General features: G+C 41.8%; 1 protein-coding gene across 7 annotated transcripts in view; it reads right to left on the reverse strand.

Annotated features, from left to right (window-relative positions):
* Positions 1–11,095: 11,095 nt before the first annotated feature.
* The window catches only part of Zyx (lipoma-preferred partner zyxin), a 59,739-nt gene continuing 51,142 nt past the window's right edge, over positions 11,096–19,692 (reverse strand). For 2 of the 7 annotated variants that reach the window (XM_070282556.1, XM_070282554.1), the window contains exons 5-8: positions 12,447–12,720; positions 12,036–12,384; positions 11,860–11,980; positions 11,101–11,752 (exon numbers count right to left, since the gene is read on the reverse strand). In XM_070282556.1, the coding sequence (XP_070138657.1) occupies positions 11,630–11,752; positions 11,860–11,980; positions 12,036–12,384; positions 12,447–12,720 (867 nt within the window). In that variant the 3' untranslated portion in view covers positions 11,101–11,629. Of the gene's footprint in view, positions 11,753–11,813; positions 11,981–12,035; positions 12,385–12,446; positions 12,721–15,101; positions 15,117–19,692 lie in introns of those variants that run through there. The other 5 variants (XR_011443587.1, XM_070282557.1, XM_070282555.1 and 2 more) reach the window with 5 other exon arrangements.

Genomic DNA, 19,692 nt, shown 5'->3' on the forward strand with positions numbered 1-19,692 from the left:
CTCCTCAGAGGAAGGAAGTAGTCCGAAACAAATACTACAAATCCAATCAGCAAATCGAACAACTTGTGCGAGAAAAAAGGCGCACTTGTCGTGATTGACAAAACATAAGATCAGCAGATTAAGGAAGCAACCCGATCACTCGACCAGGCTCTTGCACAGAAACTCTTCGGGATGCTGTGCAGCGACGAAGAAAGGCAAACCCTGCCTCGAATTTATTCCTCCTGGAACTAATTCAGCTAGACGCTACCCCTCTGCAAACCACACCTTTATTCCGGCCAAACGAAATTGAAAAAGTCATAAAAGGGCTAAAACCAAAAACGGCGCCCGGAGATGACTTACTGACGCCAAAGATGTTCATTGAATTCCAAAATGCGCTATAGAGGTAGTTTGTAAACTATTTAATAGGATGATTAATCTTGGATGGCGTTTAAGTCCAGTGGGAAATTTTCTTGGTGGGTTTCCGCATTCTTGACTCGAACAAAGTGCGCTATGAACGGCGCGCAGCTAATCCCAAAAGTCATTTGGGATCATTTGGAATCTGTCGCATAGCTCTTTCATATTGACTATCTGTCTCGGTAATGCTAGGTTCTGAACAGTCTGGACGTTTTTCAACCAGTAAACCTTGTCGGAGTTCATTCAACTCTCGAATCGAGTTTGGCCTTTGGAATACGGAGGCGTCTGCTAAGGTCACGAATGATCCTTCATTTAGAAAGGCGTAGATTTCGGTCTGCCTGCTGCCGTAATGCAGCTTGACTGGAATGATGCGAAAGAACTGACTTCCGTTGTTGACGTCTCGATGCGTACTCACGTGACTTTGTGGTCTGTCTTGGACGATTGCTATTAATTCCACAGTTCCCGGTTCGGCATCTGTTCCGGTGTAACTTGAGGTAGCAGAAACAGGCTTTACCCGCTCTGAGTGCCTCCCCCTGAGCTCCGCGTCAAGGTTCAAGAATACCTGGCGTTGAGCTGGTCTGTGACTCGTGTCGCCGCAAGCTACGCACCTCAATTGAACTTGCTGTTTGCTCGTGTTTGTCCTCATGATGGTCCAGGCTCATCTGCCTCTCCCTTGTCCGGGCGGCGACTGTTGTGGGAGTTAACTCGCCCGTTTGGGGCAGCCAATCACTGAATGCTTTGACTGCCACCCTATCGTCGCGGAGATGCATTGCCAAGTTTAGCTTGTGTTCTTAAAAGCTTATCAACCAGCTCCTTGACCAGCATTGGATTGTTGAGATGGGCCTTCAGATTGCACGCCTCCATCCGAACTGCAAGCGCGTACTCTATTAACGCGTCAAACTGACTTTGTGTGGTGCCAGTGGTGCAGCCTGTCGAAGAACATCTTCAAAGTGCTGATGACTTCTGGCACTAGGTTAGGAAGTAGGAGTTTACCTCAAACCAGGTTTCCCTTTAAGCGACTTTTGCAGACGTAGCATATTTTCCATGTTTTTATATCCCGCTGCTGTCGTGCTGCATATTTTCAACAAATTTCAACTTCTGTAGAGGAAAACTTTATGAAGGTCGCCTCGGCCCGCAAATAGCGTATATTTGTGGTAAACTATGTATAAATTATCCATGTTCAGCTGCCCCAACGTACCCCTGTTAAATTTAACGATATTTTCAGCAATAATGTCTGCCTGTAAACAAGCACTTTCAGCAGTATGGCATGGGGAAGCAGATGCCACAAAGAAGAGTTGCATTGTTTGATCACATTTTTAGTTGATAAATCCAAATGTTCCGAGACGGACTTGACATCTATAGAATGTACCATTAAAAATTTATGCAAAACTCTTTCTAAAAGAAGGACAAAATAGAATAGATGTAAGGTGCGTTTCATGAGGAAGAACTCGGGCTAACCGAACATTTGGTTCCTTTGGATGAGCATGGCGTATTATAGATATATATATAAAAAGTACCACTTCCGATCGGAATGATGTCAGAAGAAGCCTTAGAAGCCAAAACAAAGATTTAAGAAATTTTCGCTTAAGCCATACGCGTAAAAACACTCGCCAAAATACAATGGAGGATCTTTTGCATTTATTCTTAGAATCGTCAGATCCATTAACTACAAGCTTTTCCAAAAGTTCGGCCAATAACTCTAGCAAGGCAGTTTCCTTTGAGATTGAAGGTCAGAATCTTCTGGACTACAATGCTCAAAACGAAGATTCGGATTCTGACTCAGAAAAAAATTTAGATTCAGACTAGAACAACTAAAACTAGTTTATTTTGTAAAACTGCATTTAAAAAAAAATAATTTAAAAAATGTTTATTTAAAAAAATAAATAATAATAAATGTTACCTAATTAAAATTACTAAACTTTCATTTCTTATTGGGTTAACATTCTATAAAAATTTCAAACTTTTTAAAATTATCATTATTTTTAAAGATGTTCAACTTCTCTGAAGCTAAATTATCCAAATCGGCCACTGTGCGTTGATCGGGATCGGTGACAACTTTCATGTTGTCCCGCTTATCAAAGGGTACATCCATGAAAGTAAGATGCAAACAAAGACTGAAGAGCACTTCCGAATCAAGGTCGAGCTCGAGCCAAAAAGCAGGCCGCTGAAGAAGGACAAGTTGACAAGTTGAAATATCTTTTGCATCGGAGAGTCACTGTGGAAGAGCCATATAAACGAAACAGTCCAGTGCAATGCACTAATTGATAAAAGTATGGACAAACTAGGTCATACTGAACCTTTTGGGCCGATGGTGTAGTCTGCGAGGACGCAGACGCAGAGGATGTATGGTGTACATGGATTTGAAAAGTAGCATGCGACAAGCGACTGCAACGCGCAATCAAAATCCATAGAATTCGTACATTGCAGTTTCACATATTGACCAACATCCCCTTGCAACCTCCCAGACATTATTGATTTTGCGGTGACAAAAAACATACCTGGCAATCTAATAAGTGACAAAGAAGTCTCGGACTTTTCATCAGATTACTCGCCTGTGCTTTTAACGCTTCTTCAAAGTCCAGATATAACCAAACACCCCTTCAGCCTGACGTCGCCAAAAACGAACTGGCTTAAATACAAAAACTACGCCCACATCGAACTCGCCGTAATATCGAAGCGTAATATGGAAGCGTAATATGGAATCGGACATCGACCACACAACGAGCGTCCTGGAAGAAGTACTCGTTGCGGCAGCTAAAATCACTACTCCTCAAAGGAAGGAAGTAGTCCGAAACAAATACTACAAATCCAATCAGCAAATCGAACAACTTGTGCGAGAAAAAAGGCGCACTTGTCGTGATTGACAAAACATAAGATCAGCAGATTAAGGAAGCAACCCGATCACTCGACCAGGCTCTTGCACAGAAACTCTTCGGGATGCTGTGCAGCGACGAAGAAAGGCAAACCCTGCCTCGAATTTATTCCTCCTGGAACTAATTCAGCTAGACGCTACCCCTCTGCAAACCACACCTTTATTCCGGCCAAACGAAATTGAAAAAGTCATAAAAGGGCTAAAACCAAAAACGGCGCCCGGAGATGACTTACTGACGCCAAAGATGTTCATTGAATTCCAAAATGCGCTATAGAGGTAGTTTGTAAACTATTTAATAGGATGATTAATCTTGGATGGCGTTTAAGTCCAGTGGGAAATTTTCTTGGTGGGTTTCCGCATTCTTGACTCGAACAAAGTGCGCTATGAACGGCGCGCAGCTAATCCCAAAAGTCATTTGGGATCATTTGGAATCTGTCGCATAGCTCTTTCATATTGACTATCTGTCTCGGTAATGCTAGGTTCTGAACAGTCTGGACGTTTTTCAACCAGTAAACCTTGTCGGAGTTCATTCAACTCTCGAATCGAGTTTGGCCTTTGGAATACGGATGCGTCTGCTAAGGTCACGAATGATCCTTCATTTAGAAAGGCGTAGATTTCGGTCTGCCTGCTGCCGTAATGCAGCTTGACTGGAATGATGCGAAAGAACTGACTTCCGTTGTTGACGTCTCGATGCGTACTCACGTGACTTTGTGGTCTGTCTTGGACGATTGCTATTAATTCCACAGTTCCCGGTTCGGCATCTGTTCCGGTGTAACTTGAGGTAGCAGAAACAGGCTTTACCCGCTCTGAGTGCCTTCCCCTGAGCTCCGCGTCAAGGTTCAAGAATACCTGGCATAGAGTTGGGCTGTGACTCGTGTCGCCGCAAGCTACGCACCTCAAATGAACTTGCTGCTGAGCTGCTTCAGTATGAATCGCGTTCGATCGTGTTTGTCCTCATGATGGTCCAGGCTCATCTGCCTCTCCCTTGTCCGGGCGGCGACTGTTGTGGGAGTTAACTCGCCCGTTTTGGCGCTGGCGCCACCACTAATAACGCAGCCTCTGCGATTTTATTCAGCCAATCACTGAATGCTTTGACTGCCACCCTATCGTCGCGGAGATGCATTGCCAAGTTTAACTTGTGTTCTTAAAAGCTTATCAACCAGCTCCTTGACCAGCATTGGATTGTTGAGATGGGCCTTCAGATTGCACGCCTCCATCCGAACTGCAAGCGCGTACTCTATTAACGCGTCGAACTGACTTTGTGTGGTGCCAGTGGTGCAGCCTGTCGAAGAACATCTTCAAAGTGCTGATGACTTCTGGCACTAGGTTAGGAAGTAGGAGTTTACCTCAAACCAGGTTTCCCTTTAAGCGACTTTTGCAGACGTAGCATATTTTCCATGTTTTTATATCCCGCTGCTGTCGTGCTGCATATTTTCAACAAATTTCAACTTCTGTAGAGGAAAACTTTATGAAGGTCGCCTCGGCCCGCAAATAGCGTATATTTGTGGTAAACTATGCTTCGTTTAGTGTATAAATTATCCATGTTCAGCTGCCCCAACGTACCCCTGTTAAATTTAACGATATTTTCAGCAATAATGTCTGCCTGTAAACAAGCACTTTCAGCAGTATGGCATGGGGAAGCAGATGCCACAAAGAAGAGTTGCATTGTTTGATCACATTTTTAGCGGTAAAGTTGATAAATCCAAATGTTCCGAGACGGACTTGACATCTATAGAATGTACCATTACAAATTTTTGCAAAACTCTTTCTAAACGAAGGAAAAAATAGAATAGATGTAAGGTGCGTTTCATGAGGAAGAACTCGGGCTAACCGAACATTTGGTTCCTTTGGATGAGCATGGCGTATTATAGATATATATATAAAAAGTACCACTTCCGATCGGAACGATGTCAGAAGAAGCCTTAGAAGCCAAAACAAAGATTTAAGAAATTTTCGCTTAAGCCATACGCGTAAAAACACTCGCCAAAATACAATGGAGGATCTTTTGCATTTATTCTTAGAATCGTCAGATCCATTAACTACAAGCTTTTCCAAAAGTTCGGCCAATAACTCTAGCAAGGCAGTTTCCTTTGAGATTGAAGGTCAGAATCTTCTGGACTACAATGCTCAAAACGAAGATTCGGATTCTGACTCAGAAAAAAATTTAGATTCAGACTAGAACAACTAAAACTAGTTTATTTTGTAAAACTGCATTTAAAAAAAAAATAATTTAAAAAAAGTTTATTTAAAAAAAATAAATAATAAAAAATGTTACCTAATTAAAATTACTAAATTTTCATTTCTTATTGGGTTAACATTCCATAAAAATTTCAAACTTTTTAAAATTATCATTATTTTTAAAGATATTCAACTTCTCTGAAGCTAAATTATCCAAATCGGCCACTGTGCGTTGATCGGGATCGGTGACAACTTTTATGTTGTCCCGCTTATCAAAGGGTACATCCATGAAAGTAAGATGCAAACAAAGACTGAAGAGCACTTCCGAATCAAGGTCGAGCTCGAGCCAAAAAGCAGGCCGCTGAAGAAGGACAAGTTGACAAGTTGAAATATCTTTTGCATCGGAGAGTCACTGTGGAAGAGCCATATAAACGAAACAGTCCAGTGCAATGCACTAATTGATAAGAGTATGGACAAACTAGGTCATACTGAACCTTTTGGGCCGATGGTGTAGTCTGCGAGGACGCAGACGCAGAGGATGTATGGTGTACATGGATTTGAAAAGTAGCATGCGACAAGCGACTGCAACGCGCAATCAAAATCCATAGAATTCGTACATTGCAGTTTCACATATTGACCAACATCCCCTTGCAACCTCCCAGACATTATTGATTTTGCGGTGACAAAAAACATACCTGGCAATCTAATAAGTGACAAAGAAGTCTCGGACTTTTCATCAGATTACTCGCCTGTGCTTTTAACGCTTCTTCAAAGTCCAGATATAACCGAACACCCCTTCAGCCTGACGTCGCCAAAAACGAACTGGCTTAAATACAAAAACTACGCCCACATCGAACTCGCCGTAATATCGAAGCGTAATATGGAAGCGTAATATGGAATCGGACATCGACCACACAACGAGCGTCCTGGAAGAAGTACTCGTTGCGGCAGCTAAAATCACTACTCCTCAAAGGAAGGAAGTAGTCCGAAACAAATACTACAAATCCAATCAGCAAATCGAACAACTTGTGCGAGAAAAAAGGCGCACTTGTCGTGATTGACAAAACATAAGATCAGCAGATTAAGGAAGCAACCCGATCACTCGACCAGGCTCTTGCACAGAAACTCTTCGGGATGCTGTGCAGCGACGAAGAAAGGCAAACCCTGCCTCGAATTTATTCCTCCTGGAACTAATTCAGCTAGACGCTACCCCTCTGCAAACCACACCTTTATTCCGGCCAAACGAAATTGAAAAAGTCATAAAAGGGCTAAAACCAAAAACGGCGCCCGGAGATGACTTACTGACGCCAAAGATGTTCATTGAATTCCAAAATGCGCTATAGAGGTAGTTTGTAAACTATTTAATAGGATGATTAATCTTGGATGGCGTTTAAGTCCAGTGGGAAATTTTCTTGGTGGGTTTCCGCATTCTTGACTCGAACAAAGTGCGCTATGAACGGCGCGCAGCTAATCCCAAAAGTCATTTGGGATCATTTGGAATCTGTCGCATAGCTCTTTCATATTGACTATCTGTCTCGGTAATGCTAGGTTCTGAACAGTCTGGACGTTTTTCAACCAGTAAACCTTGTCGGAGTTCATTCAACTCTCGAATCGAGTTTGGCCTTTGGAATACGGATGCGTCTGCTAAGGTCACGAATGATCCTTCATTTAGAAAGGCGTAGATTTCGGTCTGCCTGCTGCCGTAATGCAGCTTGACTGGAATGATGCGAAAGAACTGACTTCCGTTGTTGACGTCTCGATGCGTACTCACGTGACTTTGTGGTCTGTCTTGGACGATTGCTATTAATTCCACAGTTCCCGGTTCGGCATCTGTTCCGGTGTAACTTGAGGTAGCAGAAACAGGCTTTACTCGCTCTGAGTGCCTCCCCCTGAGCTCCGCGTCAAGGTTCAAGAATACCTGGCGTTGAGCTGGTCTGTGACTCGTGTCGCCGCAAGCTACGCACCTCAATTGAACTTGCTGTTTGCTCGTGTTTGTCCTCATGATGGTCCAGGCTCATCTGCCTCTCCCTTGTCCGGGCGGCGACTGTTGTGGGAGTTAACTCGCCCGTTTGGGGCAGCCAATCACTGAATGCTTTGACTGCCACCCTATCGTCGCGGAGATGCATTGCCAAGTTTAACTTGTGTTCTTAAAAGCTTATCAACCAGCTCCTTGACCAGCATTGGATTGTTGAGATGGGCCTTCAGATTGCACGCCTCCATCCGAACTGCAAGCGCGTACTCTATTAACGCGTCAAACTGACTTTGTGTGGTGCCAGTGGTGCAGCCTGTCGAAGAACATCTTCAAAGTGCTGATGACTTCTGGCACTAGGTTAGGAAGTAGGAGTTTACCTCAAACCAGGTCACGAGTTTTCCCTTTAAGCGACTTTTGCAGACGTAGCATATTTTCCATGTTTTTATATCCCGCTGCTGTCGTGCTGCATATTTTCAACAAATTTCAACTTCTGTAGAGGAAAACTTTATGAAGGTCGCCTCGGCCCGCAAATAGCGTATATTTGTGGTAAACTATGCTTCGTTTAGTGTATAAATTATCCATGTTCAGCTGCCCCAACGTACCCCTGTTAAATTTAACGATATTTTCAGCAATAATGTCTGCCTGTAAACAAGCACTTTCAGCAGTATGGCATGGGGAAGCAGATGCCACAAAGAAGAGTTGCATTGTTTGATCACATTTTTAGTTGATAAATCCAAATGTTCCGAGACGGACTTGACATCTATAGAATGTACCATTAAAAATTTATGCAAAACTCTTTCTAAAAGAAGGACAAAATAGAATAGATGTAAGGTGCGTTTCATGAGGAAGAACTCGGGCTAACCGAACATTTGGTTCCTTTGGATGAGCATGGCGTATTATAGATATATATATAAAAAGTACCACTTCCGATCGGAATGATGTCAGAAGAAGCCTTAGAAGCCAAAACAAAGATTTAAGAAATTTTCGCTTAAGCCATACGCGTAAAAACACTCGCCAAAATACAATGGAGGATCTTTTGCATTTATTCTTAGAATCGTCAGATCCATTAACTACAAGCTTTTCCAAAAGTTCGGCCAATAACTCTAGCAAGGCAGTTTCCTTTGAGATTGAAGGTCAGAATCTTCTGGACTACAATGCTCAAAACGAAGATTCGGATTCTGACTCAGAAAAAAATTTAGATTCAGACTAGAACAACTAAAACTAGTTTATTTTGTAAAACTGCATTTAAAAAAAAATAATTTAAAAAATGTTTATTTAAAAAAATAAATAATAATAAATGTTACCTAATTAAAATTACTAAACTTTCATTTCTTATTGGGTTAACATTCTATAAAAATTTCAAACTTTTTAAAATTATCATTATTTTTAAAGATGTTCAACTTCTCTGAAGCTAAATTATCCAAATCGGCCACTGTGCGTTGATCGGGATCGGTGACAACTTTCATGTTGTCCCGCTTATCAAAGGGTACATCCATGAAAGTAAGATGCAAACAAAGACTGAAGAGCACTTCCGAATCAAGGTCGAGCTCGAGCCAAAAAGCAGGCCGCTGAAGAAGGACAAGTTGACAAGTTGAAATATCTTTTTTGCCGTCTGTGTAGTGTGCGAGGACGCAGACGCAGAGGATGTATGGTGTACATGGATTTGAAAAGTAGCATGCGACAAGCGACTGCAACGCGCAATCAAAATCCATAGAATTCGTACATTGCAGTTTCACATATTGACCAACATCCCCTTGCAACCTCCCAGACATTATTGATTTTGCGGTGACAAAAAACATACCTGGCAATCTAATAAGTGACAAAGAAGTCTCGAACTTTTCATCAGATTACTCGCCTGTGCTTTTAACGCTTCTTCAAAGTCCAGATATAACCGAACACCCCTTCAGCCTGACGTCGCCAAAAACGAACTGGCTTAAATACAAAAACTACGCCCACATCGAACTCGCCGTAATATCGAAGCGTAATATGGAAGCGTAATATGGAATCGGACATCGACCACACAACGAGCGTCCTGGAAGAAGTACTCGTTGCGGCAGCTAAAATCACTACTCCTCAAAGGAAGGAAGTAGTACAAATCCGAAACAAATACTACAAATCCAATCAGCAAATCAAACAACTCGTGCGAGAAAAAAGGCGCACTTGTCGTGATTGACAAAACATAAGATCAGCAGATTAAGGAAGCAACCCGATCACTCGACCAGGCTCTTGCACAGAAACTCTTCGGGATGCTGTGCAGCGACGAAGAAAGGCAAACCCTGCCTCGAATTCATTCCTCCTGGAACTAATTCAGCTAGACGCTACCCCTCTGCAAACTACACCTTTATTCCGGCCAAACGAAATTGAAAAAGTCATATAAGGGATAAAACCAAAAAACGCTCCCGGAGATGACTTACTGACGCCAAAGATGTTTATTGAACTTCCAAAATGCGCTATAGAGATAGTTTGTAATCTGTTTAATAGGATGATTAATCTTGGATGGCGTTTAAGGCCAGTGGGAAATTTTCTTGGTGGGTTTCCGCATTCTTGACTCGAACAAAGTGCGCTATGAACGGCGCGCAGTTAATCCCAAAAGTCATTTGGGATCATTTGGAATCTGTCGCATAGCTCTTTCATATTGACTGTCTGTCTCGGTAATGCTAGGTTCTGAACAGTCTGGACGTTTTTCAACCAGTAAACCTTGTCGGAGTTCATTCAACTCTCGAATCGAGTTTGGCCTGGCCTTGTCTTTCCAGTCTTTGGAATACGGATGCGTCTGCTAAGGTCACGAATGATCCTTCATTTAGAAAGGCGTAGATTTCGGTCTGCCTGCTGCCGTAATGCAGCTTGACTGGAATGATGCGAAAGAACTGACTTCCGTTGTTGACGTCTCGATGCGTACTCACGTGACTTTGTGGTCTGTCTTGGACGATTGCTATTAATTCCACAGTTCCCGGTTCGGCATCTGTTCCGGTGTAACTTGAGGTAGCAGAAACAGGCTTTACCCGCTCTGAGTGCCTCCCCCTGAGCTCCGCGTCAAGGTTCAAGAATACCTGGCGTTGAGCTGGTCTGTGACTCGTGTCGCCGCAAGCTACGCACCTCAATTGAATTTGCTGTTTGCTCGTGTTTGTCCTCATGATGGTCCAGGCTCATCTGCCTCTCCCTTGTCCGGGCGGCGACTGTTGTGGGAGTTAACTCGCCCGTTTGGGGCAGCCAATCACTGAATGCTTTGACTGCCACCCTATCGTCGCGGAGATGCATTGCCAAGTTTAACTTGTGTTCTTAAAAGCTTATCAACCAGCTCCTTGACCAGCATTGGATTGTTGAGATGGGCCTTCAGATTGCACGCCTCCATCCGAACTGCAAGCGCGTACTCTATTAACGCGTCAAACTGACTTTGTGTGGTGCCAGTGGTGCAGCCTGTCGAAGAACATCTTCAAAGTGCTGATGACTTCTGGCACTAGGTTAGGAAGTAGGAGTTTACCTCAAACCAGGTCACGAGTTTTCCCTTTAAGCGACTTTTGCAGACGTAGCATATTTTCCATGCTTTTATATTCCATGCTTATTCCATGCTTCCATGCTTATAACGATCAGTCCTCAGGATCCTCGCTGAATGTTGGAAAATCTTTGGGTCCTGCTAGGGAAGCGACACATTCGCCTTTTTAAATTTTTCGCCTCCAGCCGGTCTAGCTGTGATTGCTAGCGACGCGACGCTGTTTCTCCGCTTTAATCAGCAGGTAACGAAGTTCTTGGAGGAAGTATTTTTTAGAAATGTTGGGATCGGGGCGAGGTTGCTACTCGATTTTTTAAACCAACATGGATTTGGTTAGTTTTTCGTTTATTCTTACTCAAATCAATGATGTGTGGCGCGCGCTAAAAAACTTCGTCCGTTTCCTACGCCGCGCTAGCTTCACCTAGCCATGGCAGACGCCTCGTTTTTCCATTTTACAAATATCGAATAGCTTAACATCTAGCATTTTTCAAAACTAATTCTGAACATTATTCAACACTAATTCTAACGTTTTTATTATTCAAATATAAACTTTAATCTATGAAGCGGTAAAAACACGGTTTTGTGCTATTCGGCCTGATAAACAATTAAACTCTTGCACTGTGTATTTATTTTTCGAATATAAACAAAAATCTAAAAGGGCCCCCTCCTAATAGTTAATGCATTGTAATTTTACAGTACAAGTTTTTAATATATTGTATTGTTTCTATGTCATCCGCTTTGTCAAAACTTGAACCCTCTGGGCGTTGCAACTTTTACATAAAATGTGATCATCCAAAGGATAGCATCCGCGACCTTCAGCTTCAGACGATAACAGAAGACCGCAATCCTATTAAAATATAAAAATTTATATTAAAATATAAAAATTTTAATTTAATAACATATTTTACCATTTATTGAATTTTTATTTTGTTTAAGATAATCCTTTATATTTACCTCACATTTATAGCATCCAAGGTGAAAACTACGATCAAGAGCTACAACTCTAACCGTTTCTTCCTGCCCCGACTCTGGCATTATTGGGTGTTTGCAGACACAACAACGGGGAGCAAATTTTCTTAAATTTTTGAAAATAAGCTCAATTTACATGAAAAATTAAATTTTTTACTTACTTGTGGAAGTCCGTAATGCAATAATTTTGATTAGTAGCGTCAACAGTAAACAATAACCCATCTAAACTTTTTCCACAAATAATGCAAGTGAAGCATTGGGGATGGTACGGCTTTCCTGTAGCTCTTAAAATCCTTTCAAGAATTGGTTCCATACAGACCGAACACTTTTCTAGCGTTTGCAAATAATCATATTCACAATATGGTTTGCCATCTAAAGCATAAAATGGCTTTCCTTGCAAGTTAATTTGGCAATCTGTACACGTGAAACAAGATACATGAAAGATTTGACTCATTGCCGTACAGCCACTCGTTTCTCCTAACACGCGCGAGTTGCATTTTACACAAATACCTGAAAATATAATTTTCTTAATTCTTACATTGTTTTATTTTTGTTTTTATCATTTGACGAACCATAATTATCTAGTTCATTTGTTCCATCAATTGTGTTTAATATATTAGGCGCACCGTCAAATTTTTCTCGATACACAGAGCTTTCTTCATTGTCCTTAGTAAACCCAGCCCCCTGGGTATAAAATAAAGCAGTCTCGCCAACCCGATTTGTTTTGTTCATAACACTACTAGTAGCATAAGGTAAGTAAAAATTTAAACTTTCTGGAGGTATCGCTTCACTAGATAGACGTGGATTTATGGGCTCATATGTAGAATCATAAGAATAATAAGACGCCTGAAAGAAAATAAAATAAGTATAAATCCAAGCACTGCACAGTGGTTAGTTCTATAGACTTTTGAATTTTTAGTTAAGAAAATTGGTTTTTCACCACGTTTGCGAAGAAAATTGTATAGAGAGCCAAAGCCAATCACGTAACGCGTCACGGTTCGAATCGTTCTGTCAAAGTTTTCAAAATATACAAAAAATTCAAAGCTCATATCTTCAAAAGTACAAAAGTCAGGTCATTTCCGATCGCTCAGTTATACTGCAGATATAGGACATAGGTAGCCGATCCTTAAAAAATTGGGTAGATCCAATCAGTTGTCCAAAAATAAAATATTTACGAAGTATTTTCTATCTTTCAAAATACCAATGATCAATTATACATGTTTCAGCAATCTGATAGAATCTGTACAAAGTTCTAACCTACTATATTTAAAAACACGACAGTTGTGACATTTATGATTGTTTAGTTATATGGCAGCTATAGGATGTAGTCGGCCGAGCCTTATGAAATTTCAATCAATCAGACGGACATGCTTATCTACTCATGAGGTTATCCTGATCAAGAATATATATACATTATAGAGTTGGAGATCTATCATGCATTGCATTGCACACTTTTGAACAAAATTATGAAGCCCTGTGGAAGGGTATAGAAATAGTTCGGGACCAAACACATAAATTTATATTGCTTCTTGGCTTGCATTGTGGGAAATTAAAATTTACTGTGGTAAATCGTATTCAAATCCAAATTGATACTTTAATCCGATTTAGATATCTTTTAAAAATGGTGTTTAGCAATTTACCTATCTCAGGTCTTCTTAATCGTCTAGTCCACACATGCTACATTCTCTATGGGTCTTAGATATATTAACCCATCTTAACGATCTGGGTGTTCTATTAGATTTGAAACTCAAATTTTCCGACCATTACATCGAATCTGTACAAAAAAAACTTCCTAATTTGTTCTCGCAGGACTAAATTGGGATGCAAATCTTCACATGTTTTCCTACCTTTCCTAGACTTTTATCAACTTGCCTTCCCCAAAAAAAAACCGTACCGCCGAACCAGTGTAGCTCGCAGTGTAAAACTCCCCTCCAATGCACAGTGGCCGGATTGACCGATTTTTTTGCAAAAAATCCAAAAATGACCCAACAGTGCTGTAACTTGGCGCAATTGATGATAAGATCACCACAGGATTATAGCCAAAATTTGAATTCGATCTGACCAAGCCCACACCTACCGCCCCCCATTCCATTAATTTGAACAAAACACATGTACTTATGTTATCCAACTCATAAATTGCCTCACCAAAAAGGCAATGTAAACATTATTTGCAAAACGCAGTAGCCCCTGCTGAATGCGTCATGCCGTTTCTTATCTTGTCTCCTAATTTCCCCTCACTCGTTTCTGATGATCCCCAAAAGATTATCCAGACAAAACATCAAGCTCCACTTGTAAACATTCCCACAAAATTTTCCATGGCCCAAGCCAGACATAAACATTAGAGCCGACTCGCCGTCACCAGCCCGAATTGGTTCGATCTTCCGATCTTATCACTCTTCACGAATGACTCAACTACTGCATCAGCAAATTGTCCCTTTCTCTTAGAATCTCTTAGGGCAATTGTTTATTCTCTCCAAGTACCCTTTTGGGTTATTTTTCTTAAGCCGAGGTTTGTTGGTTATCTGGCAATTAAAAATTGGCAGTCTTATTCCGGGAGCAAGCCTTTCACATACAATCGGTCTAGCCTAAGCGTTTAAATAAAGTTTGTGAACCAAATAAGAAATAATGAATAAAGTTTTTAAAAATAAAAAATTAAAAATTTTTTTTTATAAAAGTGAACTTCGGGATTAATTTAATTGGCGCCCAACGTGGGACCATGCAAATAAAGGTGATTCTAATAAATAATTAATTAAAATAAAAACAAATTAATTATAAGGAAAGCACCAGCGTGGCTCAAAAAAAAACTCATATAAATCCCAATTTAATCGCGTTTAACGGGCAAACCGAAGACTAGTGATTGGCAAAGACTCCGATAAAAAAATAAAAAAATATATACAAAACATTAAAAAACACATTAAAATTCAGTGTTCAAAATTAAAAAACCGTGGTCACTGAAAAATAAATTAACAAATCAGTGATTTGGAGCTTTTCAAGAGACCTGAATAAGCAAAAAAAACAATAAAGCAAAAACGTTTTATAAACAGAAAAGTTTAACAAAAAACTATATACAAAAAATAATACAAAAAAACAATATACAAAGAAATACAAAAGAAATAATTTTAAAAAAGGAACAAATACAAAAGAAATAAATAAATTCAATTATATACAAAAGCTGATTAACTGATCCAACGAAAGAAAGAAGGAAGAAATCCAACAGAACATCTAACCAAGGAGAAAAGGATACAGATAGCAGGAAGGAAGAAACCAAACAGGACATCTAACTAAGGAGGAAAGGATACAACATCATCGTGAGAAATTAAAGAAAAGCTTATCCTTAGTTACACATTACATTACATATAAAAAATACTAACAAAAAATTTTATAAAATTAAGTCAAATCTCTTGAAAAATTAAATACTTAACGATTAAACAATCTGGAAGATATAATAAATAATTTTCAAAAATTAAACATGGCAACCGATGGTGGATCAAGCACGTTAGGTAGTGGAATTGGAACCAGTTCTATTACAACAGAATCAATAAATAGATTGATAAACGTCCAGTTAAATGAATTGACTACAAAAATTAATGAATTATCGGCAAAAGTAGAAAGTAAGGAAAAAACGGTTGTAGATTATAAAATTCAGACAATTGATCCAAATATAAGTTGTGATACAACATTGGAAGTTATTAAAGCTCTGCCAAAATTTAACGGGGAGCAAGCTCAGTATGTAGGCTGGAGGAAGGCTGCAGAGACAGCAATGAGTTTATATAAAATAAACAGTGAGCAATATTTTATAGCGTTAACCATACTTCGTAACAAAATAATGGGAGCGGCCCTGACCAACCATGGAACAGTTCTTAATTTAAATACAATTTTGTCTAGATTGGATTTTATCTATAGTGATAGAAGACCAATCCACGCTCTAAAAGCTGAACTAAGTATTCTTAGACAGGGTAAATTGTCTATTACGGAGTTCTATAACGAGGTAAATAAAAAGATGACCCTACTGATCAATAAGACCATAATGACATATGGTAAAGAAACGGAGAGTAAAGAATCTAAACGGAGAAACGGCCAAAACCAAAGTTGGCCCCAACAGACTAATTTCGACCAGAATAAACCCCAGAACCAATGGAAGTCGATCCTTCCATACAGTTCGTAAGCCGACCAAGAGGGCAATCTAATAATTATCTTCAGGGATATACCCAAAGTTTAGCACAAACCAAAACCAAGATCGTCCGTATTCAGGTTGACCAAACTACTATCAACATAATTATAGCCGTCCTTCAGCTAGCCCAAGTCATTTTCCAGTAAAGCGAGAGCTTGAGAGTACAGAAAATCAACCACAAAATAAAACCATGAAAATTAATAATATTCAGGAGGACCATTTTTTAGGGGAAGAGCTAGAGTAAGATTACCTTACTTAATACGATTTGACAAAAAAGAAAATACAAATTTTAAAGTACTAATTGATACAGTCGCAACCACTTGTTACATTAAAAATATTTAAATAAAAATTTTTTTTTTTTTTTTTTTTTTTGTAATAGCAGGGTAATGTTTATTTAAAACTGTCCATTAGGGACAACCATTAAATTTTATCACGTAAACTTCACGTATAGATATTTTTAAATATTAATATGGTAGAGAAAAAAAAAAATTAGAGTAGTAAGGGGAGGTCCAGCGGGTGTGTCCTTTTAAGTCTTCTGGGTTGCTCGCTGCTGTCCAGCAGGGAGCTGGCCAACCGGTTCGGGTGATTATGAAGCCTCTGCATGTAACGTGCGCTGCTTCTTTGTATCTCGTCCTTGACCCAAGGGAAATTGAGAACCTCGTGGATAGTGCGATTGTCATGATAGACGTGGGCCCCAGTGGCGATTCGAAGGACTCTATTTTCAAAAGCTTGCATAGTTCGGACATTCGTCTTGCTCGCAGTTCCCCAGAGCTGTATGCCGTACGTCCAGATAGGGCGTATTATTGCCTTGTAAATGAGGAGTTTAGTGGAAGTTCTCAGCTTCGATCTCCTACCCATAAGCCAGTTGAAGGATCGAAGTCTTTGAATAGCCTGTTTCCTCTTCTTAATCAGATGGGGCTTCCAGGTGAGCCTCCTGTCTAGGGTGAATCCCAGGTACCTGGGATTGTCTACCTGTGGGATTGGAGAGCCGTTAAGGTTAACTGGAGGGCAGTTGCCTTTGCAGAGAGAAAATGTGGAGGCAGTGGACTTCTCGTTATTGACGGCAATGTTCCATCGCTTTTGCCAGTCGCTGAGCAAGTCAAGTTGCAATTGCATCGTATCGGCTGCCCCCAATGCGCTATCGGCGGTGGTAAGGAAGGCGGTGTCGTCTGCATAGGTTGCTGCGAGCAGGTCAGGCCTCTGAAGAACAGGGAGGTCGGCCGTGTAAGCATTGTACATCAACGGGCCAAGAACGCTGCCTTGGGGTACACCAGCGTGAGCTTCTCTAATACCGGAGATGGCCTCGCCACATCTAACAGCAAATTTACGGTCTTCCAAGAACGACTTTAGGAACTGGAAGTATGGTCGGGGTAGGCCAGTCTTTAATTTATATAGAAGACCGGGATGCCAGACTCGGTCAAACGCCTGCTTCACGTCCAGCATGACGGCCATGCAGTACTTCTTGGTTTCAAACGCGTCCAGGATGCACTGCACTACCCGATGGCACTGCTCTGGCGTACCGTGTCGCCGCCTGAAGCCAAACTGGTGGTCAGGGATCAGTCCAGCCTCGTCAAATACTGGCAGTGCTCTGCTTAAAAACACTCGTTCAAGTATTTTGGAGAGCGTTGGTAACAAACTTATTGGTCGGTAGGACGAAAGGTTTGCTTCGGGTTTCCCGGGCTTAGGTATCATAGTTACCTGGGCACGTTTCCATGTGGACGGGAAGTACCCTATCTCCAAGCATCTATTATAGATCCTCGTAATTAGCTGAATGCTTGGAGGTGGTAACATTTTTAATGCAATTGCATTGATACCATCATCGCCCGGGGCCTTGTTGTTGCTCATGATGGTTATAAGCTCAGCTGTTTCCTCCTCAGTCACTGGTGGTATTGGATCGGCGTCCCTAGAAGGCTCGGCTAGCAGACGGGCAGTTTCAGCAGCATCCTCCGGTGAGCAGCGATCGAAAGGCGTAAAGACACCTTCGAGGTGTTCGGCGAAAGCGTTGGCCCTGTCCATCTCCGATCTGCACCAGCTGCCGTCGGTTCTTTGTACAGGTGGGATCCTTTTCAGCGGCTGTCTGATAGATTTGGTGACTCGCCATAAGTTATGTTGAGGGTCGCCTGGCTCGAATTGTTCGACGAACCCGTCAAAGGTCTGCTTCCTTAGTCTTGCCAGAGTTTCTGTCAGACATTTGGTCGCTCTATTGAAGGCGGTTTTGTCCAAAGGATTCCTTGAGAGCATCCACACTCTTCGGAGTCGTCGCTTTTCAAGTTTGAGTTCTTCGACTTCTGGGCTCCAAAAATGGATGTCCCTGTCAGTGGCTCTTGGGCGGTTGGAGGGCCTTGGTGCTGCTTCAGAAGCTGCCGCCTGAATATGGGCTGTTAACTCTTCTACAACGGTGTCGATGTCAACCGGGGAGTCAAGTGTCGGGCTGGGGTCGGTAACGTTGTTCAGGTAGGATTGGTACTTGTCAACGTCTGTTATCTTGTAGATCAGCTTTTTGCGGGCTGACCTGAGCAAGGCTGGGGTGAAAAGTGACACGGCAAAGGCGCTGTGGTCCGAGAAGAGGTCTTCTACTTCTCTCGCTTGAATTCCGGCAGAATCCAGTCCTCCGGAGATGGCGAAGTCTAGCACATCAGGGATTTTGTGGGGATCCGTAGGCCAGTATGTGGGTGCACCGGTTGCGTGACAGCTCAAGATTCGGGACTGAATCTGCCTGTATAGGGCCGAGCCCTTTGGGTTTGTAATCCTGGAGCCCCACCAGGGGTGTTTAGCATTAAAGTCCCCTCCGATTATGAACTTGGGGCCGAGGCAATCCAGTAGCAAGCCGAATTCCTGTTCGTGGATGTTGTGCCTGGGGGGGCAATATGCTGCGGCGATTGTTATGTCACCGTTGGTAGTGGAGATTTTAATTTGGGCACATTGTACCCAGTCTTCGCACATGGCTGGAAGTGCCTCATACTTGATGCAGCTGCGAATAAGGATGGCCGCGCCCCCGCGACCTCTACCGTTCGGGTGGTTAGCGGCAATGAGGTCGTATCCTCTAATAGTCAAGTATGATCTGTTGGTAAAATGCGTTTCTGATATGAGGAGAACGTCTGCTTGGAGGGTCTTGCAATATAGCTCGACCTCTGGCCTTCTTTTTACCAGGCCGTTAGCATTCCATATGGTTATATTTAATTGCGTATGCACAAGGATTTGCAAACGGTGGCCATCATTTGGGCTATTTGGCTCAAGACCTTCTCCATCATGCGCTCAAACATAGATTCCATCCTAGCCGTTAGGGCGTCCATTGGATTACTTGAAAGACTGGGATCGGGATTGGGGTTGGAGTCAAACTGTGGTGCTCCGTTTTTGACTGCGCTAGCATAGCTGATGTTAGGGTTAATTTTGCTGAATTGAGGTTGCTGGCGTCTTGGGGCAGCCTGTTTGGGGGCGAACGTGCTCTTTGCCTTTTTGTAGGCTGGACAGCCCTTGTAAGAGGCCGCATGTGATCCGTCGCAGTGGAGGCAGACTGCTGGTTCACTGGCAATTTTGGTGCATTCGGACGATGGGTGCCTATCTCCACACTTTACGCATCTGTACTCCAGATGGCAGTACCGTTTCGTGTGACCGAAGCCCTGGCAGCGATGGCATTGGGGCACATC

Source organism: Drosophila bipectinata, chromosome 4 (assembly GCF_030179905.1).
Source record: "Drosophila bipectinata strain 14024-0381.07 chromosome 4, DbipHiC1v2, whole genome shotgun sequence".
In the NCBI taxonomy this organism is placed as follows: domain Eukaryota; kingdom Metazoa; phylum Arthropoda; class Insecta; order Diptera; family Drosophilidae; genus Drosophila; species Drosophila bipectinata.